Source organism: Octodon degus, unplaced genomic scaffold (assembly GCF_000260255.1).
Source record: "Octodon degus isolate 3935 unplaced genomic scaffold, OctDeg1.0 scaffold00062, whole genome shotgun sequence".
Lineage (NCBI taxonomy): Eukaryota > Metazoa > Chordata > Mammalia > Rodentia > Octodontidae > Octodon > Octodon degus.
Genome location: NW_004524638.1, coordinates 1,906,275 through 1,923,427, shown reverse-complemented (window position 1 = coordinate 1,923,427; position 17,153 = coordinate 1,906,275). Strand labels below are relative to the sequence as shown.

General features: G+C 49.1%; 1 protein-coding gene across 1 annotated transcript in view; it reads right to left on the bottom strand.

Moving 5' to 3' along the window:
* Window positions 1-909: 909 nt before the first annotated feature.
* The window catches only part of Asap1 (ArfGAP with SH3 domain, ankyrin repeat and PH domain 1), a 393,896-nt gene continuing 377,652 nt past the window's right edge, over window positions 910-17,153 (bottom strand). Inside the window, exons 24-28 of the mRNA XM_023718810.1 lie at window positions 15,390-15,453; window positions 13,302-13,360; window positions 7,373-7,872; window positions 6,170-6,292; window positions 910-3,744 (exon numbers count right to left, since the gene is read on the bottom strand). Coding sequence (XP_023574578.1) covers window positions 3,670-3,744; window positions 6,170-6,292; window positions 7,373-7,872; window positions 13,302-13,360; window positions 15,390-15,453 — 821 coding nt within the window. The 3' untranslated portion in view covers window positions 910-3,669. The remainder of the gene's footprint in view (window positions 3,745-6,169; window positions 6,293-7,372; window positions 7,873-13,301; window positions 13,361-15,389; window positions 15,454-17,153) is intronic.

The window sequence follows — 17,153 nt, the reverse complement described above, 5'->3', positions numbered from 1 at the left end:
GCTCTGCAGACTTCTCATCCAGTAGCGTACCTGTGATCACGCCTGGTTTACAGGAGGCAGCAGACTGCACAGAGGACTAAAGGCTGGCTACACTCAGCATTCCATGTTCTGGGGCGGGGCCCTAAGCCCACCCAGCTTGCAGACTCTCTGTGGAGACCAGCCAGGCCTGAGGAGCCCCTGGGGCGAAGGTCTTCAAAACTACACATAACCAACATTTGTAAAAAGATGGGAAGCCGCCGGCCCCTGTGCCTGGATTCTTTATGTCACCAGGCTGGTGTCTCCCTGAACTATCCTGAGACACAGCTGCCTGCTCCCATGACAGGGGCCTTCTTCCTGGCCGTACAGCATCCGTTGGTGACACCTTGCCTGGCTTCGTGGAGACACTGAATGGACCGGCTTTCAGGAGGGAAACCAGTCATGAAGTGGAGAGCAATGTGTCGGTCTCGGATGGCGCGGCTCACTGCAGTGTCCACAGCCAAGTCTGTTTTCCATAGAGTGGAGGCTCCACAGCTAGGAACCGGAAATACATAAGCAGACACTTGACGCAAGAGTTCTGAGCTGGGAATTTTCTGCACGTGGCCAACTCTTTCCGAGCTTCATTTCCAGGCTTGTGAAGTGAAGGCACCTTCTGGGGGCTGTCATGGGCCAAGGAGATGTAGGCTGGGTGTCTGGAGCCCAGACCATGTGAGTCTCAGCCCTGCACATGGACACTGTCACGTGATGCTGTGGGCAGGCCCAGGCCATCACATGAAAACTGGGAAGGCTGGGACTTTCTCCCTGTTCAGGGTGAACTCTGACACTGGAGCCAGGGTGACCTGTAGTGGACAACCCCAGGGTAGAGCCGGTGGCGCCCTGACTTCCCCATTCACAAGAGTAGCAGATAACTCACAAAATGGCTGATTTCCGATGCTTGGGATCAACTGAGAATATGTTTATTTAAAAGCAATTTTAAATATTAAAAAAAGTAGAAATTAACATATACATTACTGAAAAACTGTCACGTTAAATACATGTGAAATGAAAAGTACACTGATGTTTCTTGGCAACATCCGGAGGAAAATTCGGGACTTGACTAGTGGCACTATGAGATTCCTACACAACACGGTGGAGTTCTAGGCAATAAAAAAATAAATAGCAATTGCTGTTCAACAGTAAAATAAGACACGCTATTTGCAGAACATAACTTTCCCATCTGTGGGAAAGAACTAATTTGCTATTTTTTTTGTAAGGTTCCATAACTTCAAAATACTATACCATGTACAAAATTGCAGATAGTGGCTCATGAGTTTAAGATTGGATTTAAACACAAGATTGGCAATGGTGTTGCTAGTTTTCCTACGTCCTACAGTAAACTGGATTAGACGACTCAACTTCCTTATGGAAACAAAAACACAACCAGAAAAAGGCATGGGAAATGCATTGTGTGACGTGCTGTGACACGGCAGAGACTAGACACCGACTCCACGCAACTTTAGCGATACAGCTTTTGTGTGTGTTTTTTATAAACCGGTTTATTTTCGAATCACTGAAAATAGTGTAGGCCACAAGAAAGAACGGCTCTTTCACACAACTGAAAGTGTGCAAATGAACGCAGCGGCGGACTGCGCAACCTCAGCACTGGCCTCCTGTCCTGACACCAGTGGGCACCAGCTCGGGCGCGGCGCCTCCTGCTCCGCGCTTCGGGTGAGGATGGACACGAGACCGGATGCTGAGGAAGCAGTTGCTTAAACTAGTTTCCATTAACAGCTGATAAAATATTTTTGCAGGTCTGGCATGCAAGGTTTATTTTTCAGGTGGCTACCCAAAGTGCTCCAAGCAACCAGTTAAACAACACCAAGTTAATGTGTACTGAGCACTGTGACTATGAGGCAGGCCTTTCCTACAGTTCTGGTTCAGAGTTGTGCTTCTGTGAAAGTAACATTTCTCATTCATTGCCAAGATTATCTGCATAAAAATATTAGCCTCCTGTCCTGTTGCCAAAACAGCAGTTGAAGTAAATGTAACGCCAGAACGGCACGTGCGCCTGGGAATCGAAGAACAGTCCCACCGATCGTGGACTACAACCACTGTATTCTTTTCCAAGATTCAGACTGATGCCAAAGACTGAATCACATACAATGTTCTTAATGGTCTGACAAGAATGGCTGGGATGGAAAACAAAACAAAAATAATGACAAAGAGAGAAAGCATACGGAAGAGCAGAAACAGAGGAAAGAGAGGAGAGCGAGAGGGAGAGGAGAGAGCACGCGAGCGTGAGAGAGGAAAGAGACTCCGCAGGGAGAGCCTTTTTCACAGTGCACTTCATAGCAGCGTTCCAAAACTTGGTTATGCATCGACTCCAGGGGGCCATGTCTATTGGACAGAGCTTCGGGTGGGAAAACTTATTTTACAGTTGGGGTTTAAGAAACAGAATGGAAAAGAAAAGTTTGGTTTCAGCACCTGGATTCCACACCAGAAAAACTATAAAAGGTTGATTTCTGAATCCCTCATCTTGCATAATCTTTTAGAAGTTCAGGTATGGGGACACAGCTCAGCAGCGCAGTGCCTGCCTGGCAAGCACAGTCATGAGTTCTAGTCCCAGTACTGAAAAAACAAGTTTTAAGTTTTTTCAAGAACAAAACTAAAGAAACAATTTAAAACCAATCCTTTAGATGCCCTGACACGATTAAGGGATGCTGACTCATTACACGATATGTAAATCCATACTCTTGCGAAGGCCAAATGACTGACTAGAAACAAAAGTTCTTGCAATCTTATAATTTCTGCTTTAATGGCGCTCAAGTTTAAAAAGTGTATACAGTTCAACTTATTGACACTATTTATTCCTTTATAAAAGGCAGATCTCAGGTAAGCTTCTAGACGCATGCATATTGTACAGGTTAGTATCTTCTGGCAGTCCTTGGTTCCTGAAAGGTGAACTTCACCAGATGTTTTAAACTTTTGTCAAAATAATCATGAAGGATATGTTATTTTTGCATAATGAGGTAATATCTCAGGGTGGGCACTCATCACCAAAGGACAGTATAAATCCACTTGCCTAGACTTGCATGAGGCCGTGTGCACGAGAGATGCCACAGAGTTTTGGGTCAGGGAGTATTTTGCTAAAGGAGTAACACTTACATTTAACTAAGCACTTTTCTGTAATAAATACCAAAGTAGGTTTTTATAGCTGTAAACTGTGTACACAGGTAACTACAGGCTGGTCTGTCATGGAGCTAACTAGGAGTTTCACCTGGAGAACAGAACCCACCTCTTCGTTAACGTTGCATTTTCAGTAACATGATTGAGAATACTGCATTGTTAGGAACAGAGTCAAGTCCATGCCCTTCAGCGGGTGCTGGAGACCACTTCTACTTACAAAGCCAGCATTTTCTACTCATTTGTTGTTTTTCTGTTTGTCTATAAGACAGCATAGATAGATGGAAGTGCTAGAAGCCAAGGATGGCTTTGGCAAACCAGTAAGGCGAACCGGGTCCCGAGGTTACCCTACCACTGGTGAAGGCAGAAGACCACAGGATATTTACAACACACACTATATTCCCCTCCTGAGGTGGCCCTTCTTGGGTTTCTCATTCTGTAACAGCAGCTATATACACATTGTGCACAGGGTTACGTGGAGGCAGCAGTCTTGCATGAAGGATGTGGGCAGTCTGAGGCTTCAGCTTCTTGCTAGTCGGACAGGATATGAACAAAAGACACTGGAAAGACCCCCTTCCTTTCAGGCTGTCCTTCGATGTGCCCAATCTGCAGAGAGAAGAGATGTTTCAGGCCAGCGGTTTGATCTGGACAGGTACCGAGGGGAAGAGCCTGCCCAAGTCTGCATTTGCACCTGGGGGTGAAGCCTCGCCTCACCCTTCGCCACCCTTTGGTCAATCTTGGACAGCTCCGGGATCAACTGAGAATATGTTTATTTAAAAGCAATTTTAAACATTAAAAAATAGAAATTCATTTCTAAAAAGTAGAAATTAACTTTTAAAAAGTAGAAATTACACTCATGGGAGCTTAATAAAAGAACAAAGTTGCAAATGACAGATCGTACGATAAGCACATGGACCTCAACATACCTATGCAGCAGCCTGAAAGGGGGAATAACCTGCCCAGGCCTCTTGCAGGCTTTAGGTTCCAAAGTCCCTGCTCTGAACTAGGGGGCTTGGTTGCCTTTCCAGGTGGGTAACCTTAGACAAACCTTGATGATCCTGCTATTGTTAAAATGGGGCTAAAAATGCCTATTTCTCAGGCTGTATGTACCGATCACATGCCTTTTGATTACTGTAGGAAAAGGTCCTGTGAAAGCGTGACATGGACTATGGCCAATGGCAATTCTGTCTGCTAACATAAGCCCATAAGCCATGGTAACGTGAAGAATTTTCTCCTCAATTAGATGAGGATTACTTCAGAGTCACATCATGAGCCTTTAGCAGGAAGAGTAACAGTACCATGCAAACTAGCTTTAAATGCCAAATGCAGCGGAGAGGGGTTTGAAGGCTGGGATGGAACAAGCAGACCAGGCCGGCTCTTTCTCCTTCCTGGTGCACCTGCAGTGTTGGGGGTGGGCTGCAGGCTCCCGCCAGGGCTCCCTCGCGTCCCAGCGCTGTTCTCAGCCAACGCCCCTGTACTGGGTGCTCTGTCTGCAAGTGCAGTTAATGCTAGGATGCGGTGCCCAGACCTTATGCAGGCCCAGCGGGCAGCGGGCAGCAGGCAGCATGCAGCAAGGGCTTGGGGGCTGTCAGGCTGTGTAGTGACATCTTCATGTCTGGCTGAACACGTGCTGCCAGCCCACAGTGTCTCTCCAGAATGACGCCAGAGGCATCAATACTCTTCATCTCCCAGTAGTCTCTGCTCGAGTTACCAGTTCCTTAGCAGAGACTATAATCATTGTCCAATGGGAGAGACTTTAACAGATTACCAAATAAGTCCTGTGATATTCTTGTGAAGTAGATTAATCATGTTCCATTTTTTTCAGAGAAAATAGGTTTGGAGGAGGGACATGCTCTTCTCCAAGGCCAGAGCCAGCAGTGACTCTGGCTGGGGACTTCAGTCTGACTCCGTGTTGCTGTCCTGAGTTGGCTCTTTAACAGACTGCATGCTGAGGGCAAGCCCAGCTCCACCAGCAGAGACCGAAACAGCTGAGCACCTTGGGCTTACGCTGACCAGCAGCCAAAGCAGCCCTCGTCACCTCCGTCTTCTGTTCTCCGGTCTCAGCGCCGCTTTGATGCAGGCGCTCCCCTGAGCACAGCAGGATGTTAGTGTGCCCCTGGCTTCTACTACTAGATGATCACAGCACCCGCCTCTCTCAGGTCCTTCCCAACAATGATGAAGTCCCCAGAGATTGCCAGAAGTCCCCGAGGGCCAGAACTGTCCTCAGCTGGAGGCAACTTGAATGCACTCCCCTCCAGGCCTGAAGGGAGAAAGGCTGCACCCTGGCCTGGCAGTCCCCAAGGAGAATCACTCTCTGGCCAGTCTGAGCCGCAAGGGCCACATGGCTGCCCTTGGAGGCCTCTTCCAGCCTGGTACCCACAAGGCCCCTGGCCTCTAAACACATCTCTGGGAAAGACAGCAGTGCCCTTCCTTTCCCAAGGTTAGAGGCTTTACTGTAACAGCTTTACATAGATATTCTCAACTCATCTTCTGAATCAGGTGAGGAAGTTTTGTGGCCACACTTTGCAAAGGGAGGACTTCAGGGTGAATCCGGAACTGAGCTTGAGGACTGTGTACTGGTCCACCAGCCTAGTTTGGATGAGACCCTGGCCTTCTGATGCCCAGCCTGGTGCCAGGGTGCTCTTGTAATCTTGACCTTGCCTGCTTTTGATTGCTAGGGAAAATGATGGGCAATGTGCTTAGCATTCTTGAGGGTTTTTTTTTTTTTTTCCCATATGAAAGGTTAGAAAACACCTACAACCATACAAGGTTCTTGTATGATATCATGGGAAAAACATGGAACTATTATTTGTTCTAATCCACTTTCAAAGCAGTAAGTCTATTTTCCTAGCATATGCCACAGTGACAAAAAAGATCAAATATCCAGGGCCACTTAGGTAAGTGACACGGCTGGAAGATCCTTAAACTTTAGGGTGCTCTCTTATTCACTGCGGGGTCTGAGGACCCAACGCGCCGTCTAGCTGGACAGGGCTGCGTGAGGGATGGAAGAAATGCACATATGCATACGTACCCACCACTCCTGGTCCTCTTCCCCTGTGACAATAATCACTTCTCCCTCGATGAATGTCAGCTCATCGTCATTGTCTGCCTGGCAGTCATAAATGGTCTTCACACGCCTCACTTTATTTTTTCCCTTCAATAAAGAAATTGGGTTTTAGCTGAGAAAACAGACTGAACACACAAAAGAGCACAGTGCTCACTACAGGATGCGTGGCTCAGGCACGTCCCTTCACTGAGCCTTGACCTCAAGAGTTAGGAGCACCTGCCAGGAGCCTGAGGTCCTGTGTGCTCTCAAGGAATGACAGCCTGTCCTCCATTAGCATCAGCTGAGTCCCCAGCAGAGACGAGGCCTCGGCGTGTTACTTTCGCCAGAAAGCAAATGAGGAGCCCTGCCCTCCGCTACTGGCAACATCAACTCACAGAAATGACAGCAGAGTCTAAAAATGTTTTTAGGAAACATGATGTAAAGCAAAGTGTGCACTTTCTGCATACTGAATGTGCAGCATAAACAAATTTCTCAGTCCTCTCATGCAAAACAGCAGGCCAGGACATGCTGGTTAGAGCTGGCAGGATCAGCCTGGGTTGGCAGGATTCTGTACTCTTCCCAAAACAGCTGTAATTTCTGACCAGTTTGTACTTGGGTATTACTGGCTGGGTTCCAGTTTCAAAGGGGAAGATGGAAATAAAAGACATCACCTTCCAAAGTATACTTTTAACACCCAGCTAATTAAATAATTAGCAATAAGATAGCAAGCTTTTACTCAAGTGACTCCCTGTCTGCTTCTGGGGTCTTCCTATACCGAGAGAACCCCTTCCATCCTGCAGTGTGCCGAGGGTAGGTGTGGGTCTGGGCAGCCTGGCCAGACTGTGGCACCAGAGGATTTCCATCTCTGCGCCGACTCTGAGAAACTGAGCAGGGCAGGCACGTGTTACTCTACGATGGGAGATTACTGTGTAAACTCCTTCTCTGCACAAGAAGGTTTGGAGCTTGCCGTGGCTGTGCCGTTGCACCAGGCACTACGCCAGGTCTGGAGGACGCCCAGGAGTCCAGAGCCTGTTTTTGCAACCAGCAGGCTCTGTCACTGCACTTGGACCCGAGCGCCCCAGGGCAGCCAGCTCAGGGAGCAAACACCATGCTTTCTTGAGGCTAGAGCAGCCCCCTCCTCCTGCCAACTTGCACAGGGGCTGCAGAGCTGGTGCAGGGGCCACCCACCGTGTTGATCTTTCTGGGCAGTGGTACAGGTGTCTCAGGCAGAGTGGCCGTGAGGTCATTGGAGTCTTCAGATGCCTGCTTCTGGATGGCATCTCGGGACTGCATGTTTGGGGACAGGTCCGCTGGGTGTGACCTCTGTGTGCCCTCGGAGGGCTGCTGAGTCTTGGGTGAGATGTCACCAGGTTGGGACTTCGCCAGCAGGTCTCCCAGCTGTGGCTTGGGGGGAAGGTCCTTCATCTGTGGCTTGGGAGGCAAGTCTGAGAGCTGGGGCTTAGGTGGCAGGTCGCCCAGCTGTGGCTTGGGGGGAAGCTCTCCAGGTTTAGGTGGCAAATCTCCAATCTGGGGCCTGGACGCCAGTTCCGTGGGCTTTGGGGGAAGCTCTCCAGGTGGTGGCTTCTGTGGTAACTCTGCCAGTTGGGAGGATTTCTGAAAAACCTCGGGGGGGATGTTGGCTTTGTCTAGGGAAAGATGATGGCTCGTTTCTGTTTTCCGAAGTGCCACTGCGGGGACAATGACAGAAAGGGAAGTCACTGGAACAGAATGTGAGGGGGAGGCAGGTTTGCTCTTGTCACAGCCACCTGAGAGCGCCTAGCCACTTGGAAGAAAGCCATCTCCAGCGTACACTTAGAATGGCTGGCTCCGGGCCCCTCAGCAGGCCTGTTTCTAACAAGGGTCAAGGCTGAAGCCAAGAGGTGCCTACACAACAGTGCACAATTTTACGCTTTCAATTATGTAAAAACAAGACCCCTATATCAACCCAGGATTTTTAAAATACAAGCAAACATAATGCAGTTTGTGGAATACTGGAAAGTGCAATTAAAACTTTTCAAAAAGCCTTTCACCTAAGTGTAGCCATTTTTCATATTGATACATTTCCCTTCTTGATTTTGCTATGTAATTTCTACAGATTTGACTCTATGTGCTGTTTCAGCAGAGTATTTACCATGTTATTAAATTAGTACAAATGTAATTATTTTATTTTAATTTTTTTCCATAATTTTATTGAGAGACAAATAGGAATGAGACAGTTTCAAATCAAATTGGTAGGACAGTTTCAATAATTAACACATTTGTATTTTATTTTTATTTTTGTATTTAGTACAGGGTCTACAGGGTTTCACTACACAGATCAAACTCCTAGGGATCCTCCTGTTTTTAGCCCCCCAAGCACTGGGATTACAGGCACGCACTACGCAGATGGGGCTGACAAGGCACGCGAGGGACTGAACCTCGGCCACTGCATCTGCCTAAGCAGGCCTCTAGTCTGCTGAGCTATGTGCCTGGCCCACAAATGTAATTTTGAAGGAACATTTAATTCCCTTTAGTTTACATGATTCACGTAGGGAATAAGCAAAAAGCTTCTTGTTACCCACCTTCGTATTTGTGGATCTATCATTTAAAAGCAATAGGTGGATTACACGCACTGCAGTAATACCCGTTGTCTGAAGTTTTGCTTTCCTCCACTTACTATGCTCAGGAGCAGCGCTAAGTTCCTCCTTTCTCCTTAATAGCTGCCTAGTACTCCACACTCTGGCAAGGCCGCCAATCCTCAAGCGCTGGCGAGGTTCTATGGAGCACACTTAGGCCACGCAGAACGTGCCACTAACGTGAGCGCAGGCGCTCACAGCTGTGTGACCTGCACAAACTACACTTCAGTGTCCTCATCTCTTAAAGCACCTCAAAGAACTGCCCTGAAGATTACATAATATATGTGAAGAACTACTGTCAGGGACTGGCAGGCCGTGTTTCCTGCGAGTAATACTATCACTCCTATTAGACAGGGTTCGTTGGGGCCAAGATTCTTATTTTCATAGCTTTGGTTCCTGGCACAGCATATGCTCACTGAGGGAACAACTGAGGAAGGCGCACAGAGTGAAGCAAAGTAAGGGTTTTATCCTAAAAACGCGAGAGATTCAGAAAGAACATCTTTAGAGGAGAGAAAAAAGTGGGACATGGTGACACATGCCTGGAATGCTAATGCCTGGGAGGCTGCGACAGGAGACTGAATTTAAACTCCCCCTCGGCAGTTTAGACCAGTTTCAAAATAAAAAAGGGGGTTAATATGTAGCTCAGTGTGAAGGCCTAGACTCAATCTCCAGCACTGCGAGAGACAGAGGCAGCCAGACAGGGGCTACCCTGTGCCGCGAACTGTGCTGAGCTGTCCTGGGCTGCTGTCGTCATGGCCTGCCCAGCCACATCTCTTTCTGAGGAAGTCACACTCCAGGACACTCTGCTCTGGGATTGCGCTGGAGGCCAGCTAACCCGGCCTCATTCCTTAGGCCAGTCAAAAAGCGAAACGTGGCCAGTCTGGCCCTGCTACGACCTGAGCTGATACGGGCAGCCTAAAATCTGAGGGCAGCATGAGGAGGAATAACCTGGGAGGTCCTCTGAGGCACTGAAGCTGGCAGCACCTTGCTGGAGCTATACTTACTGGGTGTCCTAAGCCCTCAAGCATACAAGTCACCTGCCATCCTGATTACGGGAAGCATCCTGAAGAATATCTGAGGTGGCACAGGCCACTGCTGGCAGCAGCCCAACAACTCAAGGCTGAGCATGAGGAAGGAAGGGTGTGCTGAAGGAACTGTCTTGCTGAGAGAAGGCACAGCCTGGTGTCCAGGCAAGGTGCACCAGCAAGCACCAGCGCACAGAGCTGCAGATGCACCGCCTAGGCCCAGGCTGAGGCTGGCTGACCACAGCCCCATGAGGGACCTAAGAGCACACAGGTGGCTGTGTCCCAGCTGCAAACATTAGCAGTGCTGGCCTTCCCATGCAGAGAAGCAAGACACACCTGGTAGGATGGACGCCTCACCAAGAAGTGCTTTCCCTAAGCCAGACTTGGGTCTACTCAACTGACAGAAAGCCAAGGGACAGTGTCAAATAAACATACGGACCAAAACATAGACTGCAAGACCTGTGGGACAAGTAACTCCAGTTGCTGCAACAAGACAGAGATGTGCAGGGTGGTAGAGTTTGCACATGGTTGAGTAGGTGTCACAAGCTTCTATGTGTTCAGATACAACCCTAAGTGTGAAACAGAAACTACGCTGCTTAGAGATGAGGTCCGTGGGAGGCAATGTGGATTAGGTAAGGGATTGAAGTGGTGCCCTCACCATCAAGTCCTTGTTACATGTTTAAGCAAAGAGGGCCACTGGACTCGCCAATGAAGCCTATAATCGCTGCATTGTGGACAGAAGCAGGAGGGTCAAGTTTGAGCCCAGGGTGGACAACTTAGTAAGATTCTGACTCAAAAGAAAAGGGGCTGCTGATAGAGCTCAGTACAAAGGCTCCGAGTTCAAGCCCCAGTACATCAGAAGAGAAGAGAGCTGCCAGGCTACACAGCCGCACCTACTTCTCTTTCGCTAGCTGTGTGATGGTGCGCTGGCCTGGAGCTCCATCTGTGAGGCAGCTCTTAGAACTCAGAGCTTCGCAACTACAAACTGATTCTTTTGTTTGTGATACTAGGGTTACAATCCCATCATGAACACGTTAAAAGAATTTTTGGCTTCTCACATGTGATAATGAACTTACCTATGCATAAAATGACATGACCTTTGGGCTCTCCTAAGGAAAGGTCAGAGAGGGGTAGGTAGGTAAATAACAACCATGAGCAAGCCTAAACGAATCACTGCTGGGAGATGGACGATGAGCTCATCTGAGAGGGGCTGTAATTCGCTTTTCTGTGTCATGGAATCTCAGGGATTGAAGCCAGGGCCTTCATACTTGCTAGCTACATACCCAGTCCCCCTAAAATGTTTTTAAAGGCAGGGTCTCATTTAGTTGTTGAGGCTGGGATTGAACTTTGGGTCCTCCTGCCTCAGTCTCCCACAGTGCTGTAGGGATTTTTGTGGAAGTTTATTATTTTTTGTCTGTACCAGGGATTGAACTCAGGACCTGGTGCTTGCGAGGCAGGCACTTATGTAGCTGAGCTATCTCCCTGTCCCTTTAAGTTTATTAGGGGAAACATCAAACTGTAAAAGTATTTACAGATAAAGAAAGTAGGTGTAGTAATCAGTGGTGGAGAACCTATGACACATGTGCTGCAGCAGCTGTTTATCATCACCGAGATTCTCAAATGCTGGCCATCACTGGCAGAGAGCAGTGGGCAATGGTGAGAGGGACACATGTCAAGATGGGGTGGTGGGACGGCAACCTGCACTGTGGTGGGGAGTTCAGAGGGAACAATGTGTGGCACAAGAAGAAGGGCATGAGTTGGAGTATACCCTGGTGGGCGAGGTGCAGGCTCCTCCTTCCCGGTCACGGGCCACTGTGTGCAGGCAGACAGGCAGGCAGGCAGGGCACAAGGTGCTGGTGGGTGGGCACGTGTTCAGGCTCACAAGGAGCAGCCCTCCTGAGAAGAGGGTGTGAAGGGCCAGGCTGGGCAGCAGCAGAGGACAGTGTGATGCTACGGTCAGGAGAATGAGACTTCTGCTTGCCGGTCCAGCTGTCAGAGCAAGTGCCAGGTCAAGAGAGCAGAGCACAGCACAAGAGGGAGGGAGAGGAGAGTGGACTGCGGGCATGCTTTTGGCAATGTGCTGGCCTGAAGGGAATGAGGGCAGGGAGCAGGAGGCAGCAGTCCCAGTGGGTCCCAGTGGGACCGGGATGCACTAGAGTCTGAGAGCTAGAGGCAATGAGTGGGAGGCAAGCAGAGAAGGGACAGTCGCGACACGTGACTCGGGGCAGGCTTTACATGTGGGAGCAGGGCCTGGGAAACGTGGTTAAACTCCTCTGAGATCCGAACAGCACTCTGGGCAGAGCTGAAAAACAGTCAACACCACCACCAGAAATACCCAAGACACAGCTTGGCAAACGCCAGTGAAGCCTTCCTTCCTGCTCCGTGGAAAGGAGTTGGCGGCCAGAGGGTACCTCCTCGCCTAACAGGGCCTGGTCCTGTGCACCACTGCGCCTCCAGATGTGCCCCTTGGCTGAGGAAGCTTGCAGGGTGGGGGGATCAACCTGCCTACACTAACCCTGTTCTGACTTCTACTTCAAGTAGGCCGCAGAGTTCGAGGGCTGGGTTAGAAATCTGGGGCTGGTGCCAGCAATCCACAGAGCAGCCTGGAGTTCCTCTGGGCCGCGTACAGGACTGAGACTCACTGGTCTCTAGGGTCATAAGAACAGACTGAAGCAGGCGCTCTGAGGTGTTTGGCAACTCTAAAGGTCAGCATGGCTCTGCACTGTCAGGCGTGTTGTAGTACAAAGACTGATACTTCTTTTTTGAGGCAAAGTGTTCCTCCATAGTTTATGCTGTCCTTGAACTCACAGATTCTCCTGCCTGAGTTTCCCAAGTGCTGGGATTACAGGCATGCGCCATGAGGCACCACTATTGAAATTCTGCTTTGGTAAGTCTAAGCTTGGATGAGGGTGAGGAAGACTTGGTGAAGAAGCTGAGTTTCTGTTTTGCAACCCAGCAGCACTTAGCGGCACCGTTTCCCTCCATTCCACAAAGCATGTTGTCTCTCTGCTGCATGGCACCACAGGAAGGACCCCTTGGCCTTCTACTTGTGAGGGGCTTCCTCACACTCTCGTCACAAACCCTGCAAAGCAGGTTATCACTTCTCACTTTACAGATGAGGAATCCAAGCTACGGGATGCTACTAAGTCACCTGCCTGAGGTCACACCTAGCAAGTGCAAGGGTCAGCACTCGTTCCCTCAGATCATGCATCCAAGAGGGGAGATAATGGTCCTGGGGATCCTAATTAAGTGTCATCTGAAAAGTGGTGTTTTTTAAGGAAAAGTATAATCATGGATTTGCCAATTACGGGTTTTAGTTTACAAATGATGTTCTTTGCTAACAAGTATTTATTGGGCATTCACTATGTGTGGCTCTGAGCATTTGGAATAGATCAGTGAACCAGAGGGATCTCTATCCCCTAGGAGGTCACAGTGACAGTTTAGTGACATGATGAGTAAGAAAATGAAGAGCCTTACCTTTCTGAGGTAGTTTAGGAAGAACTCTTGGGCCGAGGGCAGTCTTTGCAGAACTGGTGCTAGTGGAAAATAACAACAATTTAGGGTGTGCAACAGCTACAATGGTTGACAGTGATCTACTCATCATAAAAACCGAAGGTATTTATGAATTATTAAAACAGTCCTTTCACAATGTAGTCAACAAAATATTACAGTCTACATCTTGAATTTCAGTTTGCCTTGCTGGAGAAGCAGAGTAAGTGTGAGAAATAAATCCCTATTAATGCTGAAGCCAAAGCTTTCCCCAGAGGTATGAAAATACTCAGCAGTTGTAACCACAATACAGTGCATGGCAGGACCCCAGGTCCTGTGATCTCACAAAGCAGCCCTGTCACCCCCAGATAGGGAAGCTGACACGTCTCTGGCTGGCAGAAGGCCCCAGGCCGTTCAGTGGTGGAAGCGCAAATGCAGCCCTGCGCGCGGTTGGGCCCGAGCTCTCACTTCCTCTCCGCCAGCACAGACAGCTTGGGTTCTCAGGCTCCAGCACGCCCAGGAAGTGGCCTCCTTTTGGAGGACATGCAAATGAGTAGGGGAAAAAAAGCGAAGCAGTCCCTGGAATAGAAATTTGCACTATGTGGTCTAAGTAATCAAATTTGTCCTCTATCAGTGGGAAAGCCACTACTTCCCTTTAACAACAGCCTATAAAGACCACCGGCAGCCCTGGGCACCAAAAAGTAAGTGATCAATGCCCAGAGCTGCATCTTCCGAGAATCCCTTTTATGATTTCGTGCCTCCCTTCCTGTCCTCTAATGTCCTAGGAGCTGACTGCTTTTTCTCCTTTCTATCCTAACTGCATTAAAGGAAAGCAAAAGGGCAACCAACCAACCACACACAGGGGGGTCAAAGGAAAAAATGAAAGGCCTGTGCTCCCACCTTCGGCCAGGCCCTTGGCCAGCCTGCTCTTACAGCCCTCTCCTCAGCTCGCATGCGGCCCTCACACGTGGGGGACTGGAGGAAACACTGTTGAGACACAGCCACTAATGGAAGAAAAACAGCAAATGCAATTGGAGGCCCGGCCACCAATTCCTACTGCGAGCATGGCCGATGGTCACAGGTGGCCATTTCACAGGACCAAGGCCTAGAGCAGTGATGGCGAGCCTTTCAGAGCTTTTGATGATGATAACCTGCTGCGGCACGTATGTCGCACATTCACCACCACCGGCTTAGAGGTTCCGAAACGGCTTACACAGAAGCCCTGGATCAGCACCGAACGGGCCCTTCCCCAGGGGGATGGGCATGAGGGCGCTGCCAGGGGGTGCTAGCTTGCTGCGCACGGATGTGCACGTGGGGGTGGGGTGATGGAAGCTCAGGGACTCATTGGCAATCAGCTGGGCTGCACTTTGGGCCTCGGCTTTCTCGTCTAGGAAACTGAGGATGACAGTAACTGGGGTCTATCCTACAGCAGAGGAAGTAAGACAGCAGCACTGAAAAAAACAGGGTTGGTTTCTTCATCTTTGATCACCTTTGTGTCCTTGGGGCAGGGGCAGACAACAACTGCCCTTGGAGGATTTTCCGAAGTACCTTATTTTGGGAGCAGAAACACTACTTGCAGACCAGCTGAAAAAGTCTTACAAGCAGGAAACCTAGGAGCACACACTCTTTTTTTGTTTTTGTAAGTGTTTGGAAATCTCTGGGGTATCATTATTGCCCTGAGGAGCATCTTTTCATTCTCAAGTCTGAAAATGGGTCAAGAGGGAAAGCAACAAAACAAAATTACTTAGTCCAGCAAAAATAAGAACTCAAACTCATTCTGAAGGATTTTGTTGGAGGTGAGTGTACCACTCCTGGACCTCCAGGGCAGCGAGGCCAGCGCCTGCTGTCTTGGAAGGAGAAGGCAGGCTCTGCAGCCACAGACCACGCTGGTGTGACGTGCGCTGCGGCGGCACAGCAAGGCGACATGTGGGCTGCCAGCTAGTGTCTGCATTCTCACCGTAAGCTGCACCACGGCTGGTACGCTTGGGGAGAATGGGGGAAGCAGCGAAAGCCCACTTCTACAACCAGCCTTTGAAGTATGAGGCAAGCAGGGGAAAAGGTGCTTGGACGGCTCACCTTGATTGCTGAGACAACCCTTCAAACTTGTTTGTGGTCTTTGATGACGAACACACTTCATTACCTACAAAGAAAACAAAAGCTGAGACTTGCGTCTTCTGACAGGCATGGATGGCCATGGCAGGGACAGTATCCTTCCACTTTCAGAAAAGCATTTAGAAGACATAAGCCAAAACGGCACGTGCCGGGGCACTGAACGCACACCAACAACTGAGTGCCCTTGGGCTCTGATGTTTTTATTGCTGGCAAGTCAGACAGGCAAGTAGCCCACTCCATGAAAAGGCTGTAAGATCACTGAAGTTGGTGATGTACCATGCACTCTGGCTCTTGTCTTGGCCCAGAGGCACAGACAGAAGACTGAACGTCCGGTTCACCCCCAGTCTGGATGAGACCCCAAGAACATGTACACGGAGGCCTGAAGGCACACGCTGGGACACTACATGAAGGACGCTGCTAAGCAGCCGTCAGCCGCTGGGGACTCATTCACTCCAATGTGGGTATGAGCAAGCAGGAAGCACAAAAGCAGGAACACCACTGCACAACCCACGGTTCACTTTCAGGCCTGCTCTACGACTTTATGACGTGAATTCTGAAAACAGATCACACTTCTAGACTCCCTGCTACATAGTGTAGTATGGCCTTGAACTCATGGTAATCCTCCTGTCTCAGCCTCTGGAGTGCTGGGTTTATAGGTGTGCACTACTGCACATGGTGGAAACTTGTGACTTTCAAGGGACTGTTTTTTTTGGGAATTCTTTGTGATAAATTTAGGAGTCCTGAAGTCCTTGGAATGCGACCCCTAAAAACATCTAGGACATCCTTGGTATTTACATTTTACTCTGCTACTTCTCTTCTTTCCTTTGTCTTCATTTCCTTACATTTTAAACTGTGCTAAAATAAGAGGTGGCCTTTACTGTACATTATTAAAAAGGAAAGGAGGTTAATGAAATACCACTTTGAAATCCAAAGTTGCCACAAACTAAAATCTGCCCAACAGCTGATTTTTTTTTTTTTTTTTTAAATCTAAAGCCTGCCTCAGAGGTCTCCTGGGACTGACTTCTGAAGCCATCAGACACGGGACTTCAGTAATCAGAGACCTGAGCTACTGGGGACACTGTAATTCTTGCAGATACAAAGCCTAGAGCGGCCGTCCTCACTTGGGCAAGGCCAGAACTGCAGCCTACAGTGCCTTCCTGCAGGGGCACAATGAGGCACAGCCTGCAGAACATGGGTGTTTACTGGGCCCCCTGTGCCTGACGCAGCACCTCCTCCATACCTTACCTCTGGGCACAGAAACAACTGCTGAGGCAGAGTGGACTCACTTGTCTGCCATCTCTGAGCCCAGAGCCATTACACGTGGTAGAAGGCAGTATGTGGACAGGATGAGGACTACAGGGTCTTAGCCACACGGGCCAAGACAAATCCTGGACCCTTAGTGGCATCTATGAGAACTGGTCTCCTGCAGACCAGGGGCCAGAATGTATCTCTGTGCACTGTGGCCAGCACTTGAGCTCACATCATAAAATACTGTGTGCAGTACTGTAACCTAAATCTTGTAAATAATGACGAATGGGCATTTTCTTTTTTCCTACCAGCCACAGATGTGCATCAAGAAATTGAAGGCACAAGACAGGATTTGCGAGGTGAGAAGAGCCTCTGTCACGAAGAAAGTGAGGAAGAGCCTCTGTCATGAAGAAAGTGGGGCCTTCTTTGAGGTAGAACAGGCCAAGCTGGGGGCTGAGACTCAGGGATACTGAGAACATA